The sequence below is a fragment of the Lepisosteus platostomus genome, chromosome 10 (genome assembly GCF_059453375.1).
Source record: "Lepisosteus platostomus isolate fLepPlt1 chromosome 10, fLepPlt1.hap1, whole genome shotgun sequence".
Classification (NCBI taxonomy): domain Eukaryota; kingdom Metazoa; phylum Chordata; class Actinopteri; order Semionotiformes; family Lepisosteidae; genus Lepisosteus; species Lepisosteus platostomus.
Window position 1 is genome coordinate 2,163,873 of NC_142620.1, and position 27,888 is coordinate 2,191,760.

At 37.8% G+C, this 27,888-nt stretch overlaps 1 protein-coding gene across 41 annotated transcripts in view; it reads left to right on the plus strand.

Annotated features, from left to right (window-relative positions):
- The first annotated feature begins 9,686 nt into the window (after positions 1–9,686).
- LOC148653013 (neurexin-3a) overlaps positions 9,687–27,888 on the plus strand; it is a 386,386-nt gene continuing 368,184 nt past the window's right edge. For 16 of the 41 annotated variants that reach the window (XM_088647431.1, XM_088647461.1, XM_088647470.1 and 13 more), the window contains exons 1-4: positions 9,688–9,905; positions 16,351–17,542; positions 24,472–24,489; positions 25,676–25,705. In XM_088647431.1, the coding sequence (XP_088503557.1) occupies positions 16,846–17,542; positions 24,472–24,489; positions 25,676–25,705 (745 nt within the window). In that variant the 5' untranslated portion in view covers positions 9,688–9,905; positions 16,351–16,845. Of the gene's footprint in view, positions 9,906–16,350; positions 17,543–24,468; positions 24,490–25,675; positions 25,706–27,888 lie in introns of all 41 variants that reach the window. The other 25 variants (XM_088647430.1, XM_088647452.1, XM_088647455.1 and 22 more) reach the window with 4 other exon arrangements.

Genomic DNA, 27,888 nt, shown 5'->3' on the forward strand with positions numbered 1-27,888 from the left:
AGCTCATTGAACTGGTGAAGGGAAGCTCTTTTCTGCTTCTATTCATTTGCACTGTCATACTGTATCTATAGAATTACTGAAGTGCTGTAGCTTATTCAACTATTTAACCACTGAAAAGATGAGAAAAAAATCATTTGATTATACTGACAACATGGATGAAATATATGTTTAAGAACAGAGTAATTGAATTAATGGTGCTTACAAGACAAAACAATGACATCCATTCTGTGACATGAGAGGCAGGAGAGTAAAAAACATTTCAATTCGTTTCTTTGTCCAAAACACAGAACGAAACCTACCACTTAACCCCACCTCAAGACCTTTCCCAGATTCGTCACTGTTCCTGGAAAGTCATGCACTTTTATGGATTTCACACCAGCTAAACTCTCAATGATTTAATTGTACCAATTATTATCTTAATTAGTATAAGTTAGCATATTTTCCAGGTGTCTGTTTACAATGAGCTTTATAACCTTTAAAACTGTAGCACTGCAAGACCAGTGCCTTACGGGATTCAGGGCTGTGAATAGCAGTGTCATCATAGTTTTCTGTTTCAGCATTCAACACAATTTCAAGGGAGGTAATTAGCCGTGCTTCTACTTTTGTCTGAGAAGCAACCTGGGACTGAAAAAGAAAACATGAAATAATTTTATGTAATATTCACTGATGCAGAAATACCACTTTTAATGCATTCCGAAAATTAAATTCAGAATCTGTTCTTCTCTATGTGGGATTAATCAGTCAATCAGAATCAGACCTAATCAGTGTTTGTTTATAGGTAAATTCAATTTCAGCTTTCTGCAGTCTGCAGTCTGCAGTCTTGTACAATTGTGACCACTACAAAAACAATATTCCAAGCTGAAGTGTATTCTGGTTCTTATTCAATCAAACAAATATGCACACTGTGCTGAATACTGAATAGCACTTCTATTGAATCTGAACACTTAACTCCATGAACAGATCTTCTAACTACTAATTCTGTCTTTATAAACAATCTCTTCCGGCAATATGAATGTTGAAATATTGAAAAAGAGTTTATATAGCTGCTTTTATTTGAAAACAGAGCCATAGTCCTGAAGTCACATCTGCTATATGCACATGTCCAGGTGACGGCAGAGAATTATGAAAACTATAGTCACAGATGACAAAGGTTTGCATCAGCAAATTTATCTATACTCGACTTTAGCCTTTCTCAAAGCTACGTTGGAGAATGGAGAATTGATTAAGATATTTTCATATTTTCATTGAGGGATTTAACGTGCTAGAATCATTGGCGCTGTCCAAGGTGACAATGCTTGATTGCAGCACAGGAGTAACTTGGCACTATTTAAAGGTACCAGAGGGCACTTCATGGGTTCATTTAAGGTCATTCAGTTAAGGTTGCACTTGGAAGGGAAGTACTCTGGGTGAGTCTCCATAGGATCTGTGTGACTAGGGAGCAAGTGACAGTCCAGAGGTAGAAAAGCAGATGATTAGACAATTACAGTGAACAGTTCCTCCTGAATCGGGGACGCTCACACAGGAGTCTCTCGTGAGCTTGGCTACTGCCCGCCTGGGTACATACACTGGAGAATGCTTGCAATGCAAGAGGTGGGGACAGCGTACCTGAAAATGAGAATAAAATGATCTATCCATCTGTTTTACTATCTATATACAGGACAGTATCTATCTAGGTATGGTTATAACTATTTATTTGGTCTCTTCCAATTACAGTACTACAGGAAATGGAACTGTCTTGGGAATTCTTTCTCACTCTATCATTTTGCCTAAGTCCAAAGTCATCTAAAGGCTAATTAATACGCACACCCATAACGCCTGGTGGCTACATGTTTGTAACACACACCATAACCTGGTAGGATATTCCTTCTGTTATCTTACTATATCATCACTTTAAAACAACTGACATTAAAAACGTACAATAGGAAAAATGAAGATACTAATGGTTCCAAGAGAAAAAAGTGAAACATAACAGTAAGTACTACAATTTGTTGAGTATTGTATATACAGTAGCCTGTGTATCTTCAACCACTCTATTGTAAAGTATTCTGATAGATGGAAATAATATTGGAAATAACTGTTGTATTTCCAGTTTAAGGGCTAAGGTTGTGCTGGGCAAAATATGAATGACCTGCTGTTCGGAGAACTGCTACTGTTTATAGCAATTCCTTAAAGTGTAGACATCACATTATGTGTGCTGTATCAGACAACCAAGTGCTCTCTCCAAACACAGCTGTATTTTAAAGTGGCTGATTCCATCCGACACAGCAAGACCCCAAGGGAAGGCTTAATCTCTTTTCAGTCTGACAGAGGTTTCCTATGATTACAAAGGGGGACAGATGACGGTTTTAAATGAACCTAAAGATCACCAGTCTCAATCGACAGCAGAGAAGTGTGATCCATCCTGACAAATCAGGAGGCAAATGTATATATGAAAAAGGAACCCTTGGCAGGCAAGGTTTTTTTTTCATTCTTGTACAAATACAAATGAAGTCAAGTAATCGTACGGTATCAGACAAAGTCAGCATATTTAAATGAGCAGCTTTGGAATAGGGAAAATACCGGACATCTCTTTCACTCATTTCCTTTCTCTGGTTATTTTTCAGGGGTAAATATTTCAACTATTTAATCACCTTTCACAGTCCCTTTTTTAACATGTAACACACATTATTTCATGTTACAAAACATGAAAAGTAACAGAAGTGACCAGAATGTCTAAATTCCTCTTACCCTGGCCTTCCGCATTTCCGCCCTGTAGAGAAAGAGATTCTTCACTGGCTCAAACAAAAGGTAATTCAAATCACAAAAAAAGTACTACCCATCCACTAAAAAATGACAAGACATAAGGAATTAACGATCATGTACTGTACCTCCATCTGAATATTTTGTTTTATAAATTCCATGAACTCAACAGCTTCCACATATTGGCCACCCAAGAGTGAAGGCATCAATGTGAAGGGAAACTTCTTTTAATTTCTGTGATAACTTTATCAGTAATGAACAAAATAACACAATTTGGAGTATCCTCAGGTACAGTATGGGTATGGGGACTCCAAAGGAGGAGATACTGTAGCATGATAGTGAACTTACTGTATATATTGTAGAGGAAAACAGATGGTGTGCACTGTTATTGCTCTGCTGCACAAGGGTATTGTTCGATGGGAAGACGGCCATGCGGAGCAGTACTTAAGTTTCTTTTTTTTTGAAGATATCAGATAGTCATAACTATTAGAGTATATATTAAATAACAACAGGTGGTGGGCAACAAGTATAAAACAATGGCTGCTGTTTTGAGCTGTCACTTTAGCAGCTAGTTTGCACACATTAACGAGGTTCAGGTCTATACAAAAGGCATGATGCTGTAACTCTCTCAGTGTCTTCTCTAGTTCGTCACATCTTTGCTGCTTTGTCTAGTACTATCTTTTTCTTGCTGATCCCGTGTCCCCTGCTACTACAGAACTTGCCCAGCTTCCTGTCTTTCCTTGTACTGGGATTACGACACCTGTCGTTGCCTGAAGGCTACTGTCCTGCCAGACCCTCTCAGAATTCTTGTCCCTTTTGTCTCTCTTCTCCCACTCTTATCCCCTCGACTCCAAGTCTCCTGCCTGTCCAGGAGCTCTAAAATCCCCTAGGCATCCTAGATGTCTGTCTGCTCTTTCTCCTGCCTCCTCCCTTTGTGGTGCAACACGCTACCTGAGCTAATCAATACCACATGCGAGACCCTTCTCAGAGCACACCTGTTCAGGACGCACCTGCAGGTCCCATGGCATGTCTCTCTGTTCTTTTCTGTTTCTACTGTACAGTTTCAAACCGCAACAGCCCAGCTGTACTGCGTGTACAGACTATACTGTACAAGAGCCATGACATCATAGCTTGAACACACACTTTGTCTAATCTTTCTTTTTGTCCACTGAAGCTTGTTAACATGTGAGTTCAAGTAAGATGTTTCTTTAAAACAGCTTCGGCCAGAAATATTAGGCACCCCCTGGGCAATAATTTTGATAGAATTATATTTTCTGTTTTTATTAGTAGTGTTTCCATTGAAAGGAAAAAAAAAACAATATTTTGTTACTCTTCCATCTGCTTGTATTACAGCTAAGAACCTTTTAGGCAAAACTATACATGATCCATTGTGTGGATAGCTGTATTTTCCAATTTCTGTTTTTGATGTTTCTGAAAGCTGATCTATTACTATTTTTTGCGCATAATAAACATTTATCAGGAAAATAACAGTTCGCTGACAGTAGAATGGAACTGAGGAGGGAAGAGGCTTGAATCTTCTCCTCCTACCTGCTGTCAACAGGAAAAAGACTTTCATTGTTGAAATTCATACTTGGGGAAGATGTATTACTTGTGTAAAGACATATCTCATGTCTTTAAATAATACGCACCATTCACAGCATATACCTGTACCTGGTATATGGTGTATAGTGCAAGCCCACTTCCCTGCTTGCCGTGATCCCTCGTCTTAGATCTTGATACACTGCTGTTTGTGGTTTGAGTGTCTCCCGAGGCGCTGAATGATCTGTTCTCCAGCAGCCCACAGAAGCTGACCAGCTGACCAGCCACCGGTGGGCAAGAGCTAAAGCCAGAACTCGACCAGCAGGGAGGAGGCTGGGAGTGTGTGGGAGGGCAGGAGCCCAGTGCAGGAGGCCCCAGGAGAACCAGCATGGCACAGGCCCAGTTCCTGGGATGACTCAAGGGCTGAAGAGCAGGACAAGGGCAGCCGGAGCGATGGAGCCCTGCCACTGTCTCAGCACAGCGTCAGTCCCTCGTCATCGGCTGAGTCACAGTCACACCCTGTCCTGTGGTCAGAGAGGACAGGAGCAGCACCCCAGTGAGAAAAGCAATAAAAGATCCTGGATGTTCTGGAATTATACACAGGGAAATCGAGTTAATAAAATTCACAACAATATTGCTGAGCATGCTCATTCCTGCTTTTTTTTTTCCTCGGGATGAAAACACTAGATTTTAAATGCATATTGTAACCAAAGGGCACGATGATGAAAGTAACAATAATAATTCCTTGCATTTATATCTTGCTTTTCATTTCAAAGGATTTAAAAGTGCTTTACTGGATAGGAGTAGGCTGACTGCAAGCCTGAAGTGCAACCCCCACCTGGGTGACAAACAGCAGTCATGCACCAGCGCCCCCATGAGCCACAGATGGTGGAAGACTGAGGAGTGACTTCATCTACTGGAGTTGCACTGGTATACTGGGTTATCAAAAAGCGCACTGACCTCAGAACACCACTTTAATATTTAAGACAAAGGACGACACCTCCTACAGTACAGCATCAGCTCCTCCAGGTCACCATGCTGGGGAAATGGACTGAAGATTGGGTCCAGAGGGAGGAGTGCCCCCTGCTGGTCCACCACCACAGCTCACAGCAGTGACCTGTTTTTTCTCAGAGGTCTCCTATCCCAGCACTGACCAGGCCCTGCCCTGCTTAGGTTCAGAGATTTAACAGAATCCAGCTGACTACAAATTGGCAACGTTGTCAAATTTAGTTATGATAATAATTCATACGCTAGCCCAAAAAACAGACATCTGTGTTTGTAATTATGTGGTTTGGAGAACTGAAATGAATAAGCTGTGAATCTACTGTGTGTAGATTCATGGACCCTGCTCCAAACCGGACACATCCTACAAAATTCATAAAAGATTCCATCTTCATGTTCAAAATTAATTCACTTCCACAGAGGGTTTTATACAAATTACCTGTGAAATTAATGTACTTTAAGTATCATTCTGGGAGAATATTGTCTTCTTCATCAATACTGAGTAATTAATGTGTAAATAATGAAAGCTGGCTTTAAGCCATATAACACAAAGGACATGTCAGACTCACGTTAAGTACTGAGGCAAAATTTCAGTGTCTAAGCCATAATGCTGATGTGTTTACTTAGTGTTAAAGTATGTTCTTCATATTCAAAAATGCTTGAGAATACTGGAACCATCTTATTCACTGTATTGTATTGAGCATTTTCTTCTGTCTCCCAACAGATATAAAAAATCAAATTTTGTGCTATGAATTGAGATTAAAAGCATTGATACATCTAGTAAAATGTTACAGAAGAAGTCAGTTTTCTTTAAAATGAGCATTATGTTACAGTGGTCTATAATGTAAGCTTTAATGTGCAAGTAAATGTCTTTTTCTTTAACACACCATACATGTAAATGGGTTTAATGTGCATATTGACAGGCGTAATCAATAATCAATAACTATTTTTTATTTTATCTGTATTGCATATTTATGTTAAACACTGATTTACTTCATCAGAGTTTTTTGATGAGACTGAGACATAATTTCCTTTAAACTGTTGTAAAATAATGCAGCTTTAGGGTCCCACAAAGCTGTGGCCCAATAATTTCAAGGAAGTTTTTTTTGTTAAATAAAAACTCCACAGATCCATTCCCTCAGAGGTTTCTTAAGTACAAATTTGAAGGCTACAAAGGTGATAAGTAATTCCTGCAGAAAATTCACCTTCTCATTAAAGGAGTTACTTTCTGTATCTTTGTATTCTGTCTCCTGTGTTAATCACATAACCAGGTCCAATGTGTGTTCTTCATTGCTGGGCTCTTACCTTTTGAGACAGTCCATGGGAGTACTTCAAAAAATGAAATTTGCAGAATTTGATTTCAGTATAACATTTAAATGTTCAAGTTAAAGTCAGGAAAAAGAACTCAGGACTGATGTGCGTATTGAAAACAGCTGGTAATATATGACTCTAACCTTTCAGTTACTGGCCTTTATGCATATACTCAGAGACCAGGGAAGGAAAGATTTGGGATTGTCAGAATAGGAACATAGTGTGTGGAGGGCGGTGGTTTACGGCAGATGTGCTCCAAGGAATGGAGGCTGAAAATTCAGCTGTTATTGCAATTTTTGTCCTCTTTTCCAGTACGCTAGTTTTTTAATGCGTGTTCATGACTTTCTTGTGATACTGGCAAATCAATACAATAATAATAAGTTAATGTATGCTCTAGCACTATCCATATATTGGGAAGTAACAGCCTGGCTTCTGGAAACGAAAACCAGCTTAACAGTTTATTAGGAGTTTACACTGAAAGCTTAACATGTCTTAAAGTTCCAAAGGGATGATGCAACTCGATCTGTCTTGTTGAAAACAATTTGACTGCCCCTACAAGTGTTTATTTCACCATCGACTCTAAAATGCCAGGAAGATTACTTTGTAGCTGTGGATACTGTAGCTAAAAAAGGGGAACTTCAATTAGAACAAACAATGCAATTCAGGTTTATCTATGAGGAAAATGCAGGTTTTCCCAGTGGAAAGTCAGAGATTAGAAATAGATGCCAGTTGTTCTGTTGCATATCACAAAATCACTAACACCAGGTGTTGCAATGCGACAGTCTCCCTCTCTGGTCGACACATGAATCCTTTACAGCAGTGTTTTGATTTCCAATTTTCAGTCCACCGGGTAGTGAAGTTGCTGTGTTATTTTTAATTAAACATTATCCTACAATTATGCACTGTAGTTGCACTATCTGTGTAACACTCAATATGGACATTGATCATTTTTAGACTGTCCCAGAGGGATACTGAAGTTTTATTGGTACTTCACTATGAATGTTGTGAGTCTGTTAATTAAGAAATACATAACAATTGGCGATATGGTTAAAGATATCCAGGTGAAAAATTAATTATACATAGACTATTAAAATCCCACTATAAGCCAAAGCATTTAATTTTCAGCATTTCTGATGAATTGCCAAAGTTATAGGTTAATGACTATTGGTTGCCAAATCATGGCAGTAGATTCATAAAGAATAGCAGATATGTTGTTCAAGGAGATATATATATATAACCAACTCCAAACTGCATTCCTGTATAATTATTACATACACTAAAGCATTGCTCCTATTTTTATGACACACATTTAGAAATTTCAAGGATAACACAAGAAAAATATCAGTATATGTATTAGTCAACATAATTACATAAAAACATAATAATTATAGATTTTACTTTAATTGTTAACATTAATTTATTAAATTATAAAATCTGTGTTATTTGAAATAAGTGCTCTTTGAAATAATCATTTTTTTAGTTAGAATACATGTACAATATTTAGATCATACAATACCGGCAGTACTTATTGTTAGAGCTTATGTAAATGCATATGTTTTCGTGTTAGTTTACAAAAACCATACACTTACAGTATAAATGACATTTTCGGCATATTTATATACCTCATGTTTGTATTTTCCAATGGTAAAATTTGTTAGAGAAAAAAAGCAAATAATTCACATTTAATTTCTCCCGTTGACGATATATTTGTTACATCTACCTGGAATGTAATGTTTATGATTTTATATCACAATGGGACTATCCTCATGTAGCACGTAATGTATAAAAAACCTAAACAAATCTCCGTATTCTACAGGTCATTTTGAAATCGGCATTCCCAGACAGGACTGTCACGGCTTTATAAGTTGTGTGTTTAAAATAAAAACAGTGGTTGTAAGGTAGATTTTTTATTTGCAAAAAGTGGAGAAATATGTCACCTTGGTTCAAACATGCTCTCCTCCAAAATAAATTAAAATACAAATAAAATAAAATATAGCCGTTAGTCACAATGTCCCTCAATCAGGAGGAGACTACAGTATGGGAACGGGCCAGGCGAGATTCAGCACCACGGCCAGCGCACGTGCCGGCACCGCAGGGCGCTGCCGTGTCCTGCACTGTTGGCTAAGAAATACTGTACGTCGCTCGCTCCGTCCCCCCCAAAAAGAAAATACATATAAAACTGCATAACAGTCTAATTTATAAAGTGCTGTCAATGTGCATGCTATCCGCATTTAAGGCTGCGACGGCGCCGCGCTCCGTAGCTCGATGGGGGAGGGGATGTCCTCTTCAGAGAGGTTGACATCCTATTTGGGTTAATGTTACAGTAGAGTGGAAAGCTACAGTAGGACTTGATATCGGTGGCGTATAGTTACGCTGGCGAGGGAAAATACGTTTTTGTTTTGTCCCTCGTACTAAAGCACAGGGAAAGGGACAGGTGTTTTATAATTAGCTGTGCTCATCGGTGGCTGAATTCGACACCTCTTTGTGGTCCAGTTATCTCTGGTGCGCTGTATTACGGCTGCCGTTTAACCCATAAAGAAAATAAAACAAATTAAAGACGCGGAATGTGGGCTGAAAGTACACCACAGCCCCACTCCCTTTCATAAATTGTATTGGTGCGACTGATAACATTTTTTACTTTCCTCAACCATTTTCAGAATGTAGTGCAAGTTTGTTTACAATTAAAACTGCAGTTTTGAAGCGACATTTGTGCATTGCTTTAAAATATCAAACTTTGCGAACATGTTGCTCAAAAAAACTTTTGTCACATCCCCTTTCTCGACCCCTCCGTGAATTTAGGTGATATTAGATATATATGTACTAAGGAAAATTATTTCAATCAAGATGTCGATATTTCTGTCGGCACAAGAACGAAGCAGAACGAGCTGGGGAAATTTAAGGGAGAGAGAATTCTTTCCAGTCGGAGCAGCAGTTCGTGGGTGCGTACAGTAGATATCAAAGTTTGTCACCGAACAATAAATATTTTAAACGCCCTACGCTGTCTCCTTGTTGACTGTGTTCTTGTCCAAGCTACGACTTTAAATGGCGTGTAGCGTACTAAATAGAGGGCGGACCTGAGTGGTTTGTGTGTGAAAATCTCGTGATTCCCTATCAGTCTTACTGAGCGAACGCCGCTCTGTAATCTGGTGTAATAGACACAGGACGGCGGAGTCTTCTCCAGCCTACAAAACTGGTAATCAGCCTAGAATCGCACGATACCACCTCCAACACTCGCTTCATTCTGGACCTAATACCTTACACTGCAGGAATGCAATTTGGATTATTATTCTTTGGATGTCTTGACAAAAACTAAGGTAAGGAATCATTTGAAAGGTTGTTTTAGACACACAGATTAAATTTCCTTGCAAGTCTCATGAGTAAAACCCTTCTGTATCTTTATATTTACTTTTGCCTCTGCTGCTTTTCTTGAATTTGGCTTCCTATGACACGCGAATTTATAAGATTCCAGCTAGACTCTTCGTTTTCTAAGGAATGATTGCACCCAGCCGTGGCTCATTTGACCGAAGTACACTGAGGACAGCAGGTGTGTAAGCGGGGCTCATAACATTTGCTGAAAGTTAGAAACTTAAGAATCAATAATTGATTACGTATTTGTTTTTCCCGAGCGATCAACAACTAAACCGACTTTGCAGATCGTGAGACTGGATTTCCAGGCATAAAAGTGGTGCATTTTCTTAATGCATGATGACTTCCAATCCCAGAGCCGATCCCTCTCAGGGACCTGGTGATGATAGTGGAAAAACCCTTAGCTGCAGACAGAATGACTTTGATATTCGAAGGTCTTTGGGCATAAAGACGGCGTGCAGGTGCGTTTCAGTAGAAGTGGAGGAAAAGCCGCAAGGTTTCAGGTAGAGACGAGGAATCAAAATCATTGGTGACGGGATTAAAAGAGATCATCTGGGTTAGGTAAACGGGATCCTTATTAAAAACATACTCTCGATCCGCCGGAATCCCTGCACATTGCACGGGAAAAAAAAGAAGAAACGGTTCCCCAAACCAGTGAATGGAGCCGTTTCTTATTGTATGTTAAAGGGAATATTGAAACTGCACAAAATGTAAAAAGTGACGTAGCCCATATTTAGTTGACTGCTTTCAACGGTTAGAACGCTCTGTACTTGCACGACTTCTTTCGGAAACGTACTTTATAAAATTTTAACAGTCTTCTTGTATATTGGGTAATTCTACTCTGTGAAAAGGGTACTTTTATAAAAGGTCCCGATGAATATAATCATTGCACTTTACGCGGTAGCAGGTCGCGTTTCAGGCGAGAAAGCAATTTATTTGCTAGCTGCCTGCCGATGAGTGCGGACACCTCTTTTAATTCGTACTGTTTGAGTAAATAGCCCTTTGGAAAACTACAGCACTTTGATCTTTTCTTTCGAAAAATTCAATTTTAGTTATTTTTTTGGGGGGTCTGCTTATGAATTTGAACTGGATATACTGTACGGTAGAGACCGAGTAGTTGTATTAACAGAAGTAACATGGTTACTACTGTAGTTACAATTCAGTCGCTCCAAAAACAAAGTCCGACTTCGTTTGCTTAAACGAAGAACTACCTTCAGTAGCTGGAAGTACGCTACAGAGGTCAAAAGCTAGACTCCTGAAGTCCCGTGCGCTTGAAGCGTGTTGTAGATGATTTGTAATAAGGCGGAAGGGACTTGTGCTGTGAGGCGAGCGCTCCCCGCACAGAGGGTAGTGACAGAGACGGTTTACCGCAGGAGGCACCGGGCGTTTCTGGCGTGCGGAGAGCCAGCCCGAGTACTTCCACAGGCGAAGCTCTCCCTCGATTTTTTTTTTACCTCCAAAAAGGATTCAATGAAAATGTGATTTTTTTTTTAACGGACACATTTGTAATATAATTTACCACTAAGAAAAAAAAGGAGCTTTATTGACACACACACGCAAAAACAAAGCTGCAAACGAAATCAAGTCATACAGTAGCTTTTCCCACTCTTCGACTTAAATTTAATTGCGGGCAGTTGTAAGCAATTGTTTTTTTTTTTACCTTGGTAAAAAAAAAAAAAAGATGTCGGAGATGGGGTGTGTTGGAACTTTGTCTTGTTCCTGCCGCAGCTGTGCTGAAAATGTACAGGGCCACATTAGAGAAGCCAGCGGTGGCCGGGACTCGCAGTTCTTTCCTACTTACAGCACAAGCCCGAAGCCCGCGTAAGAGACGCCAGGCCTTTATTGTTGTAGTTAATACACATTGTGCCTTGAGAAGCATATATAAAATAACACACATATAATAATGGACGTAACCCCATATACTGTATATACAGTATGTGTAGGGTTTTTTGGGGGGAATTTGCATAACAGACTGCTGTCATGTGGTTTAAAAATAAGAACAGCATAGATTTAAATGGTAAAATAATTAAGGCAACGAGTGATGAGCCCATGCAATTATTATACCTCTTTACTGATTGCACTGCTGATTGAGAAGCGTTTCGTGTCATCACCTTGTTTTCGGCACAGCGAGGCCCACCACTCCTTGTCGGAAGGCGTGTTTTTTAATATAAGATCAAGGTCTGAATTATCATGTGCTGTGCTTGGTAATGTGTCTGGTAGTAACCTAATGTATTTAACGTTTTTAGGAATACATTTTAGAATTAAAGACATTATACTCACGTTTATCTCGTCGTAGGAAAGGCAACTACACAGTATAGCGCCTTATTACAAAGCAGATTCAAGCTCGCTGGTGACGTAAATTATGTTCCTTAGATGTGAACAATATGATAACTGTCGTCAAAGTGAAAATTGTCCTTATTGAATTAGATGGGGATTATAACACTGCTTTACCACGCCATCATTATTTTAACTGACGTGTTCGTTGCGCGGGCTCTGGATTTGTACTGTATTTCTCGTCTGTTTTCCATTGAATTCACTCGTTTTTTTCCCAACACAAACACAAACCCTACTTAAAATAATCAAGGATAAGTTAAGGTTATCGGGCCTTGAAAACGGCTGATTATATTATTTTTCATTTCATACAAATCAATAGTACGACCTCCGTAAAATGGCCAGTTTCTGCTCAATGCTGTATTTATGCTGTTAATGCAGGGCCTGTATTTTCTGTTTTAGTTTTATGTCTCTTTTCATTGTGTCGTTTTTTTTTTGTAGTTGGTCGCGACTTGCCGGATAGTAGCTGTCCTTTTACACCAAGCAGAAACATGCAGAGGCGTTCAAAATAAATGTTGCCTTTATGTCAAGAGAAGAGCGACTACAAAGCCAATTACAATTTCCAGAGACTAATTATTTAATGGGTAGATCATTCTAAAATAATTTTCTATTGCTGTGTCCTCCTGTTTTCTGATTTCGATAGAATATAACGTGCTGTGTAATATTTTAAACTGTTGCAACTGCTGACAATAAGAATGCTGTACAGAGAACAGTAAATATAAATATTTAAAACGTTTTATAAATTGCTTGCATTTTATTAAAAGATTTGCAGTATAAAATTGATTTATAAAATTGTCCAGCTTGTTGTTATTCTTCACAAGAAAAACATACCAATGAAAGCTTGCTCTTCAAGTCTAAAGTTGACATACTGTACAGTACATACCTAAAATATTTTTTATAATTATTTGAAGGCAAATTTTCAAAAAATGAAATCAAAAGTGAAAACGTATATATATATTCAATTTTAAAATGTATATTATATAACGTAATATGTTTTTTAAATGTTTTAGTGTTTTTAGTCTTTTTTGAATTTGTGAGGAATGTGTTTGCCAGTTCAGCCTTATTGTCCACATGTCCTTCAGGCTGGTCGTCTGACTGCTGCACATTGCAGTCTCTTGTTTTTTGTGGGTGCATGCGTGATCTGGAGAGGTTGCACCTTCTAATCCACAGTTTAGGAATTCGGCTAATTTTTGAAAGAGTCTTTTTTTCAAAATACAGAACACAGGAAAAACGTGTGAGCCAGAGACAATCACAGTCTTGTTGTCCTAGCTGATATCCCAGCTTCCTTCAAGAAATGGCTGGCATGATCCTCAGATCAGTGAGCTGCTAGCAGCCGTATGAGCTACTGTAGGTAGGCTTAATGGCCTTCTCCTGCTTGTAACTCTTATGTGTTTCTAGGTATATCACTGGACTGTGGTAGGATGATTCCATTAAAAAAGGTACATTGAATTTGGAGCATAATAATTTAATAGCCACTCTAGGTTTTAGTTCCCTTTTAAATTTCCATATTTTAAAATGGTTTAATATCCGTTACTCTAATATTAAAAAATACATGTAATTGGCATAAAACCTGCAAGAGACACCAATAGTATTTTCACAGAAGAAGAAGGTGAATTTTACCATTTAGACCGCGTCTCTTAAGACGTTTGAGGAGGCCATGAGCGGAGCAGACAGAAGCTTCCTGAGCTCCCTGAAAAGCAGCGGGAAGGAAGAGCAGGAGACGAGAGTTGGTCTCTCTCCATGTGGCCTTCTGAGGTGTTGTGCCACAGTCTGGCCGCCCAGTGATTTCTGTGGTCTGAGGTGGGAAAGTGTAGCAGGCTGTGGTAAAGATATACTTCCACTGGGAATATTGCTGACCTCCACAACTTAAATATGGATAAATAGGATTGGTGGTAAAGTCACTGGAATGGGCGACATCGCAAAGAGCTGACTGGTTCCAGAGAGAAACATTTTTTTTTCTCCTGGAAGAAGAAACGTGATGGTTATTAATGGAGAGACAGAAGTTGTTTCAGGAAGCATTGCAGCCAAGGTTATATAGTTCAGGCTTATTTACCATATGTATTAAACTCTCCAGTAATTCTTAATTACTAAAATAATTATTTATTTCTCTAGCATTTTCAAATAGTAGGGCTGGTTCTACTTTTTAATTTTTCTTGGCTGTCATTGCTTCATTCAGGCTAGATTAAGTGCCTCTCAGGTTTCATGATCTTTCACAGCCCCATCTCCTCCCCCAGAGGCCTCACAGACAGGCCAAACCAAGGTCTCCATAGGGATTGCATGTACAGTAGCTTCTCAGTGGGACATATCCTGTACATACAGTATAAGTGAACACGATGCTATCTATAGTTTAGCCTTTTCACCCCTTACTTCTGCTTCTTCGGTGCAGTTCTTTTAACAAAGGAAGAGCAAACACATCGATGTCAAAGAGATGTGACTGATGCCACGACAAGTATCAGTTACAAGAATTCAATAGCTCTCTGCTTGAGTTAAATTAACTATGCAAGGCAGGTGGTTAAAGTTCTGCATTATATTTCTCATTATTGGAACCTTCCTGGTTGGTTCGCCTATTGTCTTGAAGAAATGGCTACCCACGCCTGTGAGAGGACAGAGGGGAATTTTCTATGCATATTAAGTTGCACTTTGTATATTACCATGGAATATGAGCACCTCTATTGTAATGCTCGGATCACTTAGCCTAGTAGGAAACCAGTGTGGTATCTAAATGATTTTTGTAAATGATCAGATTAGGTTAATCTTAACGTATAAAGCAAAGATGCAGTTTAACATATCAGCTGGGGTTTTAGATGTCTACACTAAGAGATCACTTAGTGTTCTGATAATTGTAGTTGAAAGGCTGAATTTTCCAACCTTGTGAAGTGCACATGAGTTTTTTGTACATTTTGTAAGAATAACTTTACTGTTTGCATTGATTGTATAAATATACAGCACAAGATAGGTAATTTAAATATATACTGTACACACTGAGCTTGATTAGATTGTGTTTGTCAAGATGTACATTGTTTTATTAAACATTATTTTCAAGTTCTAAATGGATGTTGGAGGGTAGAATGATGATTAAATAAGTCTAAGCCTTTATTTTAGTTTTTATCTCCACAGCCACAACAAAATCTATAAATATCACATATTGATATGCAATAGTAAATGCAAAGTGTATTTGCTTAAAATATGAAAGCATGAGAGATCCACAGTGTCCATAGAGATATCAGTATAATCTTCTGTCAAGTGTGAAGAGCTATACAGTATCTGTATAAATTAAGTTATAATTCATACAGATTATTACATTAAAACACTGATTTTTTTATTGCAAAAAGATGATGTTTCACAATTATTCGATTATAAGAAAGGATTAGAGACTTGTAAACGATGAAGAATATTAATGGGTCATAATCTGAATCTTCATTTTTTATCAAGGAATTAACATGCCCCGAAGGGAAAGAAAAAACAACATTGTTTTATCTGGCTTTCAAATGTATGTGGAGTGGGAGATTTGAATTAATTGGTGGTATGTAGGTGGACATATGTATTTTAACTGTTTTAAAGTTCTTTCTTCGCATTGAATTTCTGGTGGAAAGCCTTTAATTTTCTCGTCATCAGATAAAAAAGCACTGCAGTATTGATTGATAGCTGTGTCTGCTATGAGAATAATGTGGGTAATTTTCAGAGTAGATGACCGATAACACAAAAGAACCTTTTGAGAAAATAGCTGGAAAACTTTTAATTAGATTTTGATACCAGCTGTTTTAACTCTTTCACGGATGCTGAGAAGTGATCTCACTTGTATTTGGTATTCATTCTTGAATATGTACTGACACATCTACCCCTGAGATGAAAATACTGCCATTTCCACACACTTGAAATGGATGAAATGGTAGATAGAAGAACTTGAGCTGGAGCTGTATATTATTGAATATACAGTATTTCCAATATTACTAGTTTTATGTTTTGAATTTTTTTATGCCTAAACATCATCAGACGCATGCATTGTGTAATTAATGAAATGAAAGTACAATCCCTCACAGTCTGTGTTTCTTTTTTGTGCAGTTGTGATATTGGAGAGTCTGGATGAAGACATTTACATCCTATGGACTAAACTGTTTCCAAGCCAATATGAAGACTGATGTGTTTATTTTGATCAAAGTCAAAAGAATCATCACTCCAGGAAGTCCACTCTGTCCCCTGTCGCCGGCTGTGTGATCTGAGGATAACCTCCAATATTCTGCTCACTGGCAGCAGAATCAATTTTTTTCCTCACTGTCTTGCTTCTCTTCTGTGCTCGGAAATAAAGCTGGTGCACTTTTGGGCTCTGATGAATTTTGTTTGGACATCCTGGGTAATTTCAATGGCCTTAGTGCTAATGTTCACTTTTTAATGTTCCACTATTCCTTTAAAAAGGAATATTTTTAGAGATTTTATCCAGCACATTGCTTAACCAGTGTCAAATTTTGCAGCTGTTGGATATATTGGATTATATCTTCAAAGCATATTCAATGGTATCTTGCTGTTAAGGATTATTGCTTCCTAGTTTTTCTGTTTACAATGAATCCCATCTGCTTTTCACTTAAGGTGCATTTGCTGCTCAGTGCATTGTTAGGCCTGTGTCTCGGCCTGGAGTTTGCAGGGACTCCCGGCCAGTGGGCCCGCTACCTTCGCTGGGATGCCAGCACACGAAGTGACTTAAGTTTCCAGTTCAAAACAGATGTTTCCACTGCCCTGCTTCTCTATTTCGATGATGGCGGATACTGTGATTTCCTCCAGCTGATGGTAGTTGAAGGCAAGTTGCAGCTACAATTCAGCATCGATTGTGCAGAGACCACCATTGTCTCGGATAAAAGGGTCAATGACAGCAACTGGCACTTTGCCATGGTCAGCAGGAACAACCTGAGAACTGTCCTGGTGGTGGACAGCGAAACAAAAGCGGACGAGGTCAGGCCGGAGAGGCAGTACATGAAAATCGTTAGCGACCTGTTCATCGGAGGAGTTCCGCAGGATATCCGCTCACCCGCTTTGACACTGCCCTCGGTCAAAAACCAGTCCCCGTTCAAGGGAGTAATCACAGACCTGAAGTACGGGAACAAAGAGCCCACACTGCTCAGCAAACGAATGGTCAGCTTGGACATGGAAGGCATGTGCTCAGAAAACCTGTGTGAAAATGGTGGGAGTTGCTCAGTGGTCAAAGGGGAACCAAAATGTGATTGTTCTAATACAGGATATATTGGACAATTTTGCAGTGAAGGTAAGCACAGTACTTTTTTCTAATGATATGTCATTTTTACCTGTGAACCAGAGGCACTGGGGTGAGGTAATATCTTCCTCACTGCCCTCCACAGTTCTAGCTACCTGGCTGTTCTCGCTACCTCTTAATTTGATATTTTCTCCCTTGAAGGCAGATGGAGTGATTGCGCAGTCTTCTGAATGTCTTGGTCCTCCCCCTGAATATAGAGCCACAAGTCTCTTTCGACATGCAGATTTTAAAAGAAGTCTTTATTGATTCAGATGTCATCTTTTGGCTTCTTCTGTTGCTATTTTATGCATACCCACAACACATAAGAGGTGCAGCTGTCTGGCTGTTCGCTCACTGCGTGGTTCATTAACGTTGAAAAATAAATCTGGATGTTTCATATTTAATCCATATCAACTATTATGTCAGAAGTTGACATAAATTGCAGCTTTTCCTTTGATTACTGTATGTAATAAAGCTTCTTATTACCGAAGACTATAAGGTGCAATGGAGGAATCTTGTTTTACCTGTTTTTATTTAGTCCCAACCTTTTCCTTCATCTACAGATTTTATTCAAGGGAAATTGCTGAGGATCTTGCTTTCAGGATTCTTAAAACAGCTATTTTTTTTCACACAGGATCCAACAGTCTATACTTGTATTTGATGTTCTGTCATATTTTATTGAAGTACCTTTCCTCTGGGGGTGTTTAGCACGATCTGTTTCATTTTTTCTGATGCTGCAATCAATATATTTTAAACTGTACCAGACGACTGCTCTGGCTTTATGAGAAAGGACGTTTTCTGGTGTCAAAGTTCAGGTCTTGACTGTGTTTATAAATCACAAATCCACACACATGGAAAATGTTTGTTATTCATGCTGCATATTTTTCTTAAGATGTGAATAAATTTTAATTTTATTGATTTATGAATAAGGGCAATGTTGAATATTGCATTTATCTGCAACAGCACCATATTCTACAGACCCAATAAAGCAGCCAAACCTGATTTCTGGCACAGAAAAAAGGACCCTTTGTTATTGTCTTCAGCTCTAGTCATTTAGCCATGTCACAATTTATGTATTGAAAATCATCTTATTAATAGATATCTTTTGCTTTTAATCTGACAAGTCACGTTATTGTTTGTAAGTTGTCAAAATACCATGTTTAAAAACCTGCAACAAGAATTAATTATTGTATACAACTTGTGCTGAAGGACAGTTTTCTGCATTTCTCAGATATTTTATTACCGTTCTGGGAATGGCCTGAAAGCCCTCTGAGATCTCTCCTTTGGAAGCCAAGTAGCTTGTCGGCTGCGTTACTGACCTGTGCACTTGGCTATTTGTTCTCTCTGGCCAAAGGTGGCAGTCCTGAGTGTTTATCATCGAGGGCTATTTATTGTTTATTTTACTTTGTTCTCTTCTGATGATGAATAATGTTTCTTTTCTTATTAATGTATATTGATGAAGTGCACATTGCAAAATTGAACTTTGAGCGATTGCCATTTTATGCATGTACTATACCTGGGATTGACCTATGTTTTGAAAATTCACTGAGTATTTCAAAAGTGTCAGATTATAAAAGATGATTATTGCCCAATATTTTCTTTTCAGGTTTGTGTACATTTCAGTCGCAGGTCTCCTCCATGATGCAGAGAAAAAAAAGTGGAAGCTGAGCATTGAACAGCATTTAAAATTATCTTAAGCTTTTCAAATAGCTACAGTATAAACTGTAAATACTGTAAACGTTTTAATAAAAATAATTCTAATTAAAAGTGTGTAAGGTCATTTTGATGTTGAGAAACAAATCTCAACTCCAGATTTTTTTTTCGTTGAACCATGTTTAGATCCTGCAAGTTTTACAGAAATCAGAAGGTACTGACTGGGTTTTAATTAAAACTGTTTATCTTTTCCCTCTTCTTCTTTCATCAAGGGTTTGCTGTTAAGATATTCCTTTTCAATGAAACAGTATCCTTCTTTGTTTATTTTCATCACTTAATCAATGAGGGCTTGGTCCATTTCAATTCACAGCCAAAGGTGGTGTTTGAAAGGTGTAGCTCAGGATGCTGTATGCAGAATGTCAGGAGTAAGCCTATTAACCATTAATACAAGAGGGCTTTAGCGACAGTTTCTCTTCATGAGATGAAAGCATTTTTCCATGATTGAAAGTGAAATGTACTCTTTGGCTTTAACGAAATGGGCAGTAGCAGCCTAGATGACAGTGTGGCCTCGACCATGAAATTTCCATTGCAGACACATACAGTAATACCTGAGACTCAAAATTGCACCTTTCTGATTTCTTGTTCTTTGAAAACCTAAAATTGCACAAATGTGTTTTGATCAAACAAAATGTACTGTATGCACCAGGTAAGTTTGCAATTTAGTTACCTATGTCTCCATTGACTTGTTAATGAGTCAGGCAACATGACCAATAATCAGTCCAAAATGGCTTTTTTGCCCTCCTCCCTTTTAATTGTAACAAATGGATTTATAACTGTTGTCAGTGATGTGGATATGGGTGTCTTCTGGTAGGGTGGGGCCACAGAGCGGGTCATCTTTGAGCACCTCTGCCTTCCAAAGCGGTGGTCATTCAGGTCCAGAAATCAGCGTCTGACCGTGTTTCCCGGTGCAAACATTCGCAATGAAATATTTGTTAAAATTAAAAGGGGTGATGGATTTATATATAGACTGACCTACAGTATATGCTGCCCGTTGAGTCTGTTTCCGTGCCGTGTTCCATTTTGTCTGGTTAGCTGCGTTAGACTGCTGCTGTGGCTGTAAAGCTGCTTGTCCCAATGGCATGTCCCTTTCCAGTGGAGGCAGAGCTGTTACAGACTGTGTTGTTTTTGCAGGCTGGTAGCAGATACGTGGAGGGCAGTGGACAGGTGGTTCAAGTTGATTTATTGTATGTGTGCCTTTTCGTCTTGTAATGTTGGCTCAGTGCTGCAGTGTACTGATAGGAGGCTTGGAGTAAAATAAAAAAATAAAAGCATTTTTAACGGGCTGAAGTCGTTAACACAGGTTCTGATAATAAAAATAGAATTGTTTACAGGATCATCTGCGATTTATGCTGAGGGCTGAGGAATACAGTACTGTAAATGTTTAAGCATGTAGGCATAAGTACAGTACACACAAGTCAAAAAGTACTCACCCCAGCTCTTTTGAAGGGGAAAAACAAGAACCGTTAGGCTTAGAGGTGTTTTTATGCGGAAAGGGAATTCATTTTGAATTTGCAATCAGTTCCTGCCCACTGTTAACCAATCTCTTCACCCACTCTTACTGTGGCAGAAAAGAAAAGTGATTGTTCTCCTGCTGTTTTAGGGCCAAGTTAATCCCCACATTAATTGATACAGCTGTTAGTTCACTAAGCGATGAGTACAGTACTTAAAAGGAAGGACAGAAATATGCTGATTGTACAACCTTCAGACAAACTCAGAAGCCTGAACTTTACTGTATAAATATATTGGTCTTTTTTATTCAGAATGTGAGAAGTTTACATTAGTTAAATATCTACCCTCTGAATTTTTAATTAATGCAATACTGTAGATCATAATGTTATATTTAGGCATTTTATTTATGCTACATGATGAAAATAAAATCTCTGTTAACTTTATCCTTCAAGATAGTGCCACGTTGAGCTCTTATTTGTGTACAGAGCTGCAGGTACAGTATCTAATGATTCTGGATACAAGCAGATGGCCCAGATATTGTCAGAAATATTTGCTTCAGATAAAATGTATGCCTGGTATGCTGTAATGATTGAGATAGCCACAGTTGATATTATCTGAAAATCTGTATAATCGGAAGGCAGATTAAAATAATAAACATTTGGCAATAAAACAGATTTTCAGTCTGCTGTTTTGTGCAAAGCACAGCATATTAAGAAGTCACTGTACTGTAACTGAGATTGAAACCAGACATTGCAGACTGTGTGTACTTTCTGATTAAATGCTACAGGCTGCCTAAAAATGGCTGAATTTAGAAATGTAGGTTTACAAAATTGTTTAAATGGAAAATTGTGTGTTGCTAAGGTGTAATTTACAGAGAGCAGAACTTCTCCAAAATGGAAAACATTATGATATGATTAAGTCATTTCTGTAGTTTATTTTAAATTGGATAGTTTTGAATGAAGGAAGGGATTTTATATGCTAGCTAATTAATAAAAATATACAAATAAATGCAGACTGTTGGATGGAAAAAATATGGCAGACACTTCAATCCACACGCATACAGTAGATTTCTTGAGTTAAGTGATTATGGCAGGAGCCTGAACAGAAGTCTTGCCCTTTGTTGACAGGATGGTTGCATAGCCTAGTGCACAGGGCAGGGTTAAATTGGACTTTGTCAGAACGTTCTGGGCGGTAACAGAAATAACCAAAAGAATGGGGTTAGAGAGGATGCTATGAGGATGGCTCGAAAGTGACTGTTTTGACAAGAGGGACATTAACAGTACCTTGTTTGCTTGTGCAACGTTTTTACAAAATTCAAAATCTGCATAAATTCTCTTTATATCCTTTAAAGGTTGACTGCGGAAGCTAGTGTCTATACGCAACATCACTGCCAGTCTGTACTTTATCTAACCCACCTGAATTATGAGATTTTGAAAAGAAATCAGAATGCAAAAATATTTTGCAAGCAAACAAGTTAACAGATGAGAGGGAGTAAATATACTGAGCTATCTGGAGCAGAGTGCTAATTCCTAGCTTTATTACTGGGATTATTCCTTTTCCCCAATGGGAATAAAACTGGGATCCTAAATGCACTCCTAGATAAGACTTACTGTAGTTGCTGGATTTTTTATTGTGGGCTAGAGAACAGTGATAATCAGAACATTGCACAAACGATGGAGCATTTTTAGCTTTTATTCACATGTATGAATTTAAATTTCAGTAGGTTCCCCTTCCTCATTTTTTTAGCTTTTTTTGCACAAATGCTGTTTTGTAAAATCGTGTGCAATTGTAATTCATTTAACTGATTTTTGTTTTATAGTTTAATAGTGTTAAGATTTAGTGCTACCCTAGTACAGTAGGTACAGGGATGTCAGTTAGAATATGTTCTGGGTAGAATCCTGTGGGTAGAACATTACTGCGATACATCAAACAAGAACCCCAAGCAGAAGTGTCTCTTTTTGCAGTACTTGTGAGAAATGAGCATGTAGCACTCCAATTGTTCTGCCTGTCGCTGGAAATTGAAAAGAGAGACACTCCCCCCCAAAAAATCATACATTTGACATTTGTGATCAGCAGCAATTAGTCAGGGGTATTACTGGGCTTGAATTGTGGAAGCAGCAGTAAAAAGCATTATTTTTTAAAACTATTACAAGTGCTTTTAAAGTGCTCAAGAAAGATGACGAAAACAGATTACCTAAGAGGCTACAGCCTGTAATGGAGATGAATGTTCATGAGTTTGTCATGTCAGAGTTCAAGGATTTTAAACTTAATTGCTTCCAGAGTAAATTAATATCTAATAAATCACTGATTTCTAAATACTAAAAGCATCTAATGGGTTAGGACCTAATGAGTTTCTTGTAATTTTCCTCAGTTAATGACTGTTTGTGCAGAGGAGGAACTTCTTGTCAAAGTACTGTAACTTGAGGAAAGCCCTTGACAGACAGTCGTTCTTCTGAGCAAGTACTACTTTGCACTCTTCATGCTAGGGTACCAAGCCCAACATTTCTTCTACTTGTACAGTGCTCTCATACAGAATGTCAATATGTCATCCTTTGATCAACGGGGAATTCGTTAATAACAGAGAATTGGAACACCTCTTTACTCAAAGAGTTGTGGGTGTCTAGAACTGGATTCCCAGCCATGTGGTTGAGGCCAAAGCTCTGAGCTCCTTTGAGAAACAGGTGGATACAATTTTATATTCAGCTGTTAAACTACCAAATGAGCGAGATGGAAAGAATAGGTCCCTCTCATTTTCAGATGTCAACCCATGTTCTTAATAAACAAAACCAAATAGAAACCATCCTGAACTCCCTGGTGTTGTTAATGGTTAAATTAAGCTTTACAGTGAAACTCTATGCTGTTCAAAGCATAGACAGTTAAACAAGTGTAGGCAACAGAGCGTTTAAAGCTCTTTCAAGTTTCTAAGTCATGTAAAGACTTTAGTAGTAAAGATGTACAGGAGAATGTTGCTGGCAGAACATAGGACTATATTAACATAATAAACTTATGTTTATTAATCTTTTAACCAGCCTTTAGTGTTCATTTACCCACTAAACAACAAACTCATGAGAGTGGCTTCCTCAGGTTTCTTACCTTGATAAGGGTTGTGAAATGCTTTACCAGAGCTCCTATCTGTGCCACATGCTCGCTGGATTGGGACGTTTCTTGTTTGTTGTGAACACTGCAAACAAGACTGAGACCTTTGCATTACAGTAACTTAATTGATTTACTCCTGGTGCAGTACAGTATATGAGTTGAAATGGAACAAGGCATTTATAACTGATGGAATAATGCCAATGAAAGCTAGGAAGTTGTCAAAATGTACCCTACAGGTATGTGTCTGCAATGAAAATAAATTGGACAGGTAAAGGTCTTGTGGATAGTACTGTTATACACAAGCCCCACAACATCATAAATTCATTTCCTCTTTGAAGGAGCATGTTCTACAACTTGCTGGAATTTATGTACAAAATTGTATGTGGGGAAATTTGTGGTATACAGGAAACAGAATATTGTGCAATATTCTTAATGTTACCTTTCTGAGTTTTTCTATTGGGTTTTGACAGAATTGATCTGGTTCCAAGATGTTGGACAGATAAAATGATATCTTTCTCAGGTGATTTGTAGACATGCATAGTGATAAGATGTCACTTGCATGAAGGCAGGTGTGTCAATTTTGCATGAAAGTATTTCCATGCAAAAACATGTGCCGTGTGTTTCTAATGCTGAAAATCTTCTCCGTCTCTCTTTCTCCTCTTTTTTTTTAAATGCAACAGCAGAAGTCAACAATATTCCAGGTGAGTTGTCATGAGTCCTGGAGCACTTTTTTCATGTTGATTTCACTACAATGAGCTGGTTCACCTTCCTGTCACGACTCTAATTAAATACATTGGGGAAAATAAATGCTCTCAGAAAATGTGAGATTTTAGCTTCACAGTAATATCCCCATAGAGACCTTTGGAATGTTTACTGTAGTGACATAGTCCTGTTTGTTTTGGGAAAGGTACAAAATGACATATGATATTACTAAAACAAGAATAAACCTCATGTAGAATAACCAGTACCTACATCTGGTTTCAATCAGAAAGATTAAAAAGAAAATGATAAAATAAAAGGCATCAGTTATATCTTTGATAAAAGACAAACTGCTTTCAAATAAGTCAGTACACTTCTTCATTGGTTTGATCTAGTAATTAACCTGGGATTATACTATTTGAATAATAATTGCATACAAGCTGATTTCCCATTTTAAATACAAATGAACAGGTTAATTGCACATAAAGGTGAGGAGATTGATCCAAAGATGACAAAGCACATGTTCTACCATTGCTACATGGGAAATCTTTTCATATTTTTTAATTGAATATCTTAACACAATTGTATATTCAATATTTAATATTCTACTAATTGAATGTTTGGAAAAATGCATCAATCAGCCATCAATATCTCATGTCTCATTTTAAAGTTAATTTATTTGAGATTGAATAGCTGTTAATAGCCATTATCTTATTAGCTTGCAGAGTATTTTTCCTTAAAAGAAATGGCCAGATAATAGTAGTTTTGCCAAACCTGTGGAAGTGTATTCAAAAACCATGGTTAAATGTGTAGTGAAAGGCATAGATAATTTAATTTAAATAAATTATCTAAAAAATCAATATACTTAATACAGTATTTAATTAGTGTCTGCCTTGTACCATTTATAATGAAATGCGGGACCTTTAATATAGCTTATGTGCTTTTAACATCCTTTTATATAATGAAATGAATTCCAAGTAAAATTCAAGATACTGGGTTTGCTAGTAATGCAAAGAGATACTTGTAGCTTCAGCAAGAAGCCTATACTGTAGCTAAATCTTTTCAGGCCTCTGTGAACAGCTTTTCTTTTAGCATGATGGATGCCATGCTTTGCCTTACAAAGCATGTGACATCGCAATACCAAAAGTATTGAATGGGTGTTTCAGCTGTTCTTTCTTTCACTTAAAGGTTTCGCACATCTGATGATGGCCGAACAAGGTATGCTTTCTTTCTTTTCTTCCTGCTCTCCTTCTTAATTTTCTCTCCTATTTGATTTTGTAACATACTGTAAATGCTTTAACATCTATCCCTTGGATAGGTGGTCCACATGTTTCTTGTGTGCATTTGGTTTTAATACACGATTTGTGCAAAGTGGTGAGCTTTGACTGAGTTCTTCAAGCATGGCCATAAAAATACTGTGCAAACTATACATTTTGCTGAAGTGCAATGCTATTCACACTTGATTTAATTACAGTACAGAATTGATAATGTGTTTAAGGTGGTCGCATGCATGATCTCAACTCATTAAAATTTGAAATTGAAATCTAGTTTTGTGTGAATTGCAACTGGAAAAAAGATGCATTTCAAATTTCACCAGGGTATGCACTGCTGCACTTGAAATCACTTGTGCTAATTCGATTTGGTTGCATTATGTGAGTTTGCCATTGCATGTGTAGAGTGTTTTCGTTTGCTGTCAAGTGTGCTTTCACAGTTCTTAACTCCACATTGCTACAGTAGACTTCGGTAGTGATGTATGTGTCTATGAGTTGATGACAACTGTTCTCTTCCTCAATCTTGATCATATTTTATCCTTCCCCTTTCTTGTTGCTCTTCAATTCTGGATATCATGCATACTTTTCCATATGGAACCCCACTCTTCTGTTTCTGTAGGTAGAAGCAAAGGTAGATCTCTCTTTAATTACCTTCTTTGCAATTGCTGTTAAAACACAAAATTATTTCAGCTCAGTTTTTTTTCTGTTTTTGCAGCGTGATTTACTCTGACCTGTGGTCTTGAAAGAATGCTGAGTTTTTTATTTAAACTGCGTGTATACTGTGTGTATATACAGTACTGTACAGCATATAACATATATAAATGAATAATACAGTATGTGAGTTTGATTTTTATACTTACTGTTTTTTTTTGTACAAATGTATCGCTTTCCAGTATTGTATATTCATGCCTTATGCATAATGTTGGCTGTTGTGGAGCTGGTTGTTTTAATTTAAAATCATGAAGAAGCCTTCACCAAAACAGGGAGTCTACTATACAGTTTTGCAGAATTTCTAAGTTACGGTTGGTGTGTAATGTACAGTAATTGTTCAACAGGTACTGCAATGAGCCTACTGAATATGGCATCTTCGGTGGCTGGGACTGTCACTGCCCTGTTCTAAAGAAAATGTCAGAAAACTATGTCAACTAGTGCAGTAAATGTTAAATTATTTTAATTATGCCGTTAAATTAATTCATGGCATTTTGTATGTGAAACATGCAACTGGAATTTTTTTTCAGTCGGATTAGTTTTTTAAAAAGTCAATTACAATTTATTTGTACATAACACTTCACATTATGTACGATAATGTATTTCTGATGAGGAAGCTACAGTATATGTCCTGTTTGAGCACTCCAACTCAATCCCCAATTTACTGGAATTACTGGATGACAGGGAAAATTGCAGGCTATTATCTTAAAAATAAGTGTTTTCCATGGTCAGGCTGACATGAAGTACAACCTTTTTTTCTTTATTTTTAATGCCAAAGTCTATATATAACAGACATTAATCTGACAATTTCCAAGATTTATCTCAAGTTCATTAAACTCATTGTCGGTCCTTGGGGATATAAGGACGTGATGTTGCTAGTGATTCAATGCTGGACATTTGTCATTTCTGCTACACAAAAAGTAATTTACTAAAAGACTTTCAGTGTGTTCTTTTTCTACTTGAGGGATTTAGTACTTTTGTACTGTTTGTGAAGTACATATTGTACATTTTATTTAAAGTCCATGACATGGCTGAATCATTGATCTGTTATTGTAGAAGTATAGATCAAATTTATTAAATGCCATTTGGCAACGAAACTTAAGTATTAACTTGAGTGGCTGTGCATTATGTAGCTTGAGCTATCGGGTCTGTTGGCTTGGATTATTACTGATTGGAGGCACATTTTGGCTTAATATGCCACTGTCAGTCAGTCTACAAGGACCCGTGTACAGACTCCAAGCTGGGCTTGAATCTGTGGTGAATTGATAAAGCATGGCTCACTGAGCTTCCCTGGGAACACGTAAACATTTCTCTGACAGTTTCAGTGCAATTTGAACGTGTACGTCTAATGGCAAATGGTATGAAAGGCAAATTATTTTGCCTGACGTGTTGTCTACAGATTGTTGACAGACATCCTGGCTT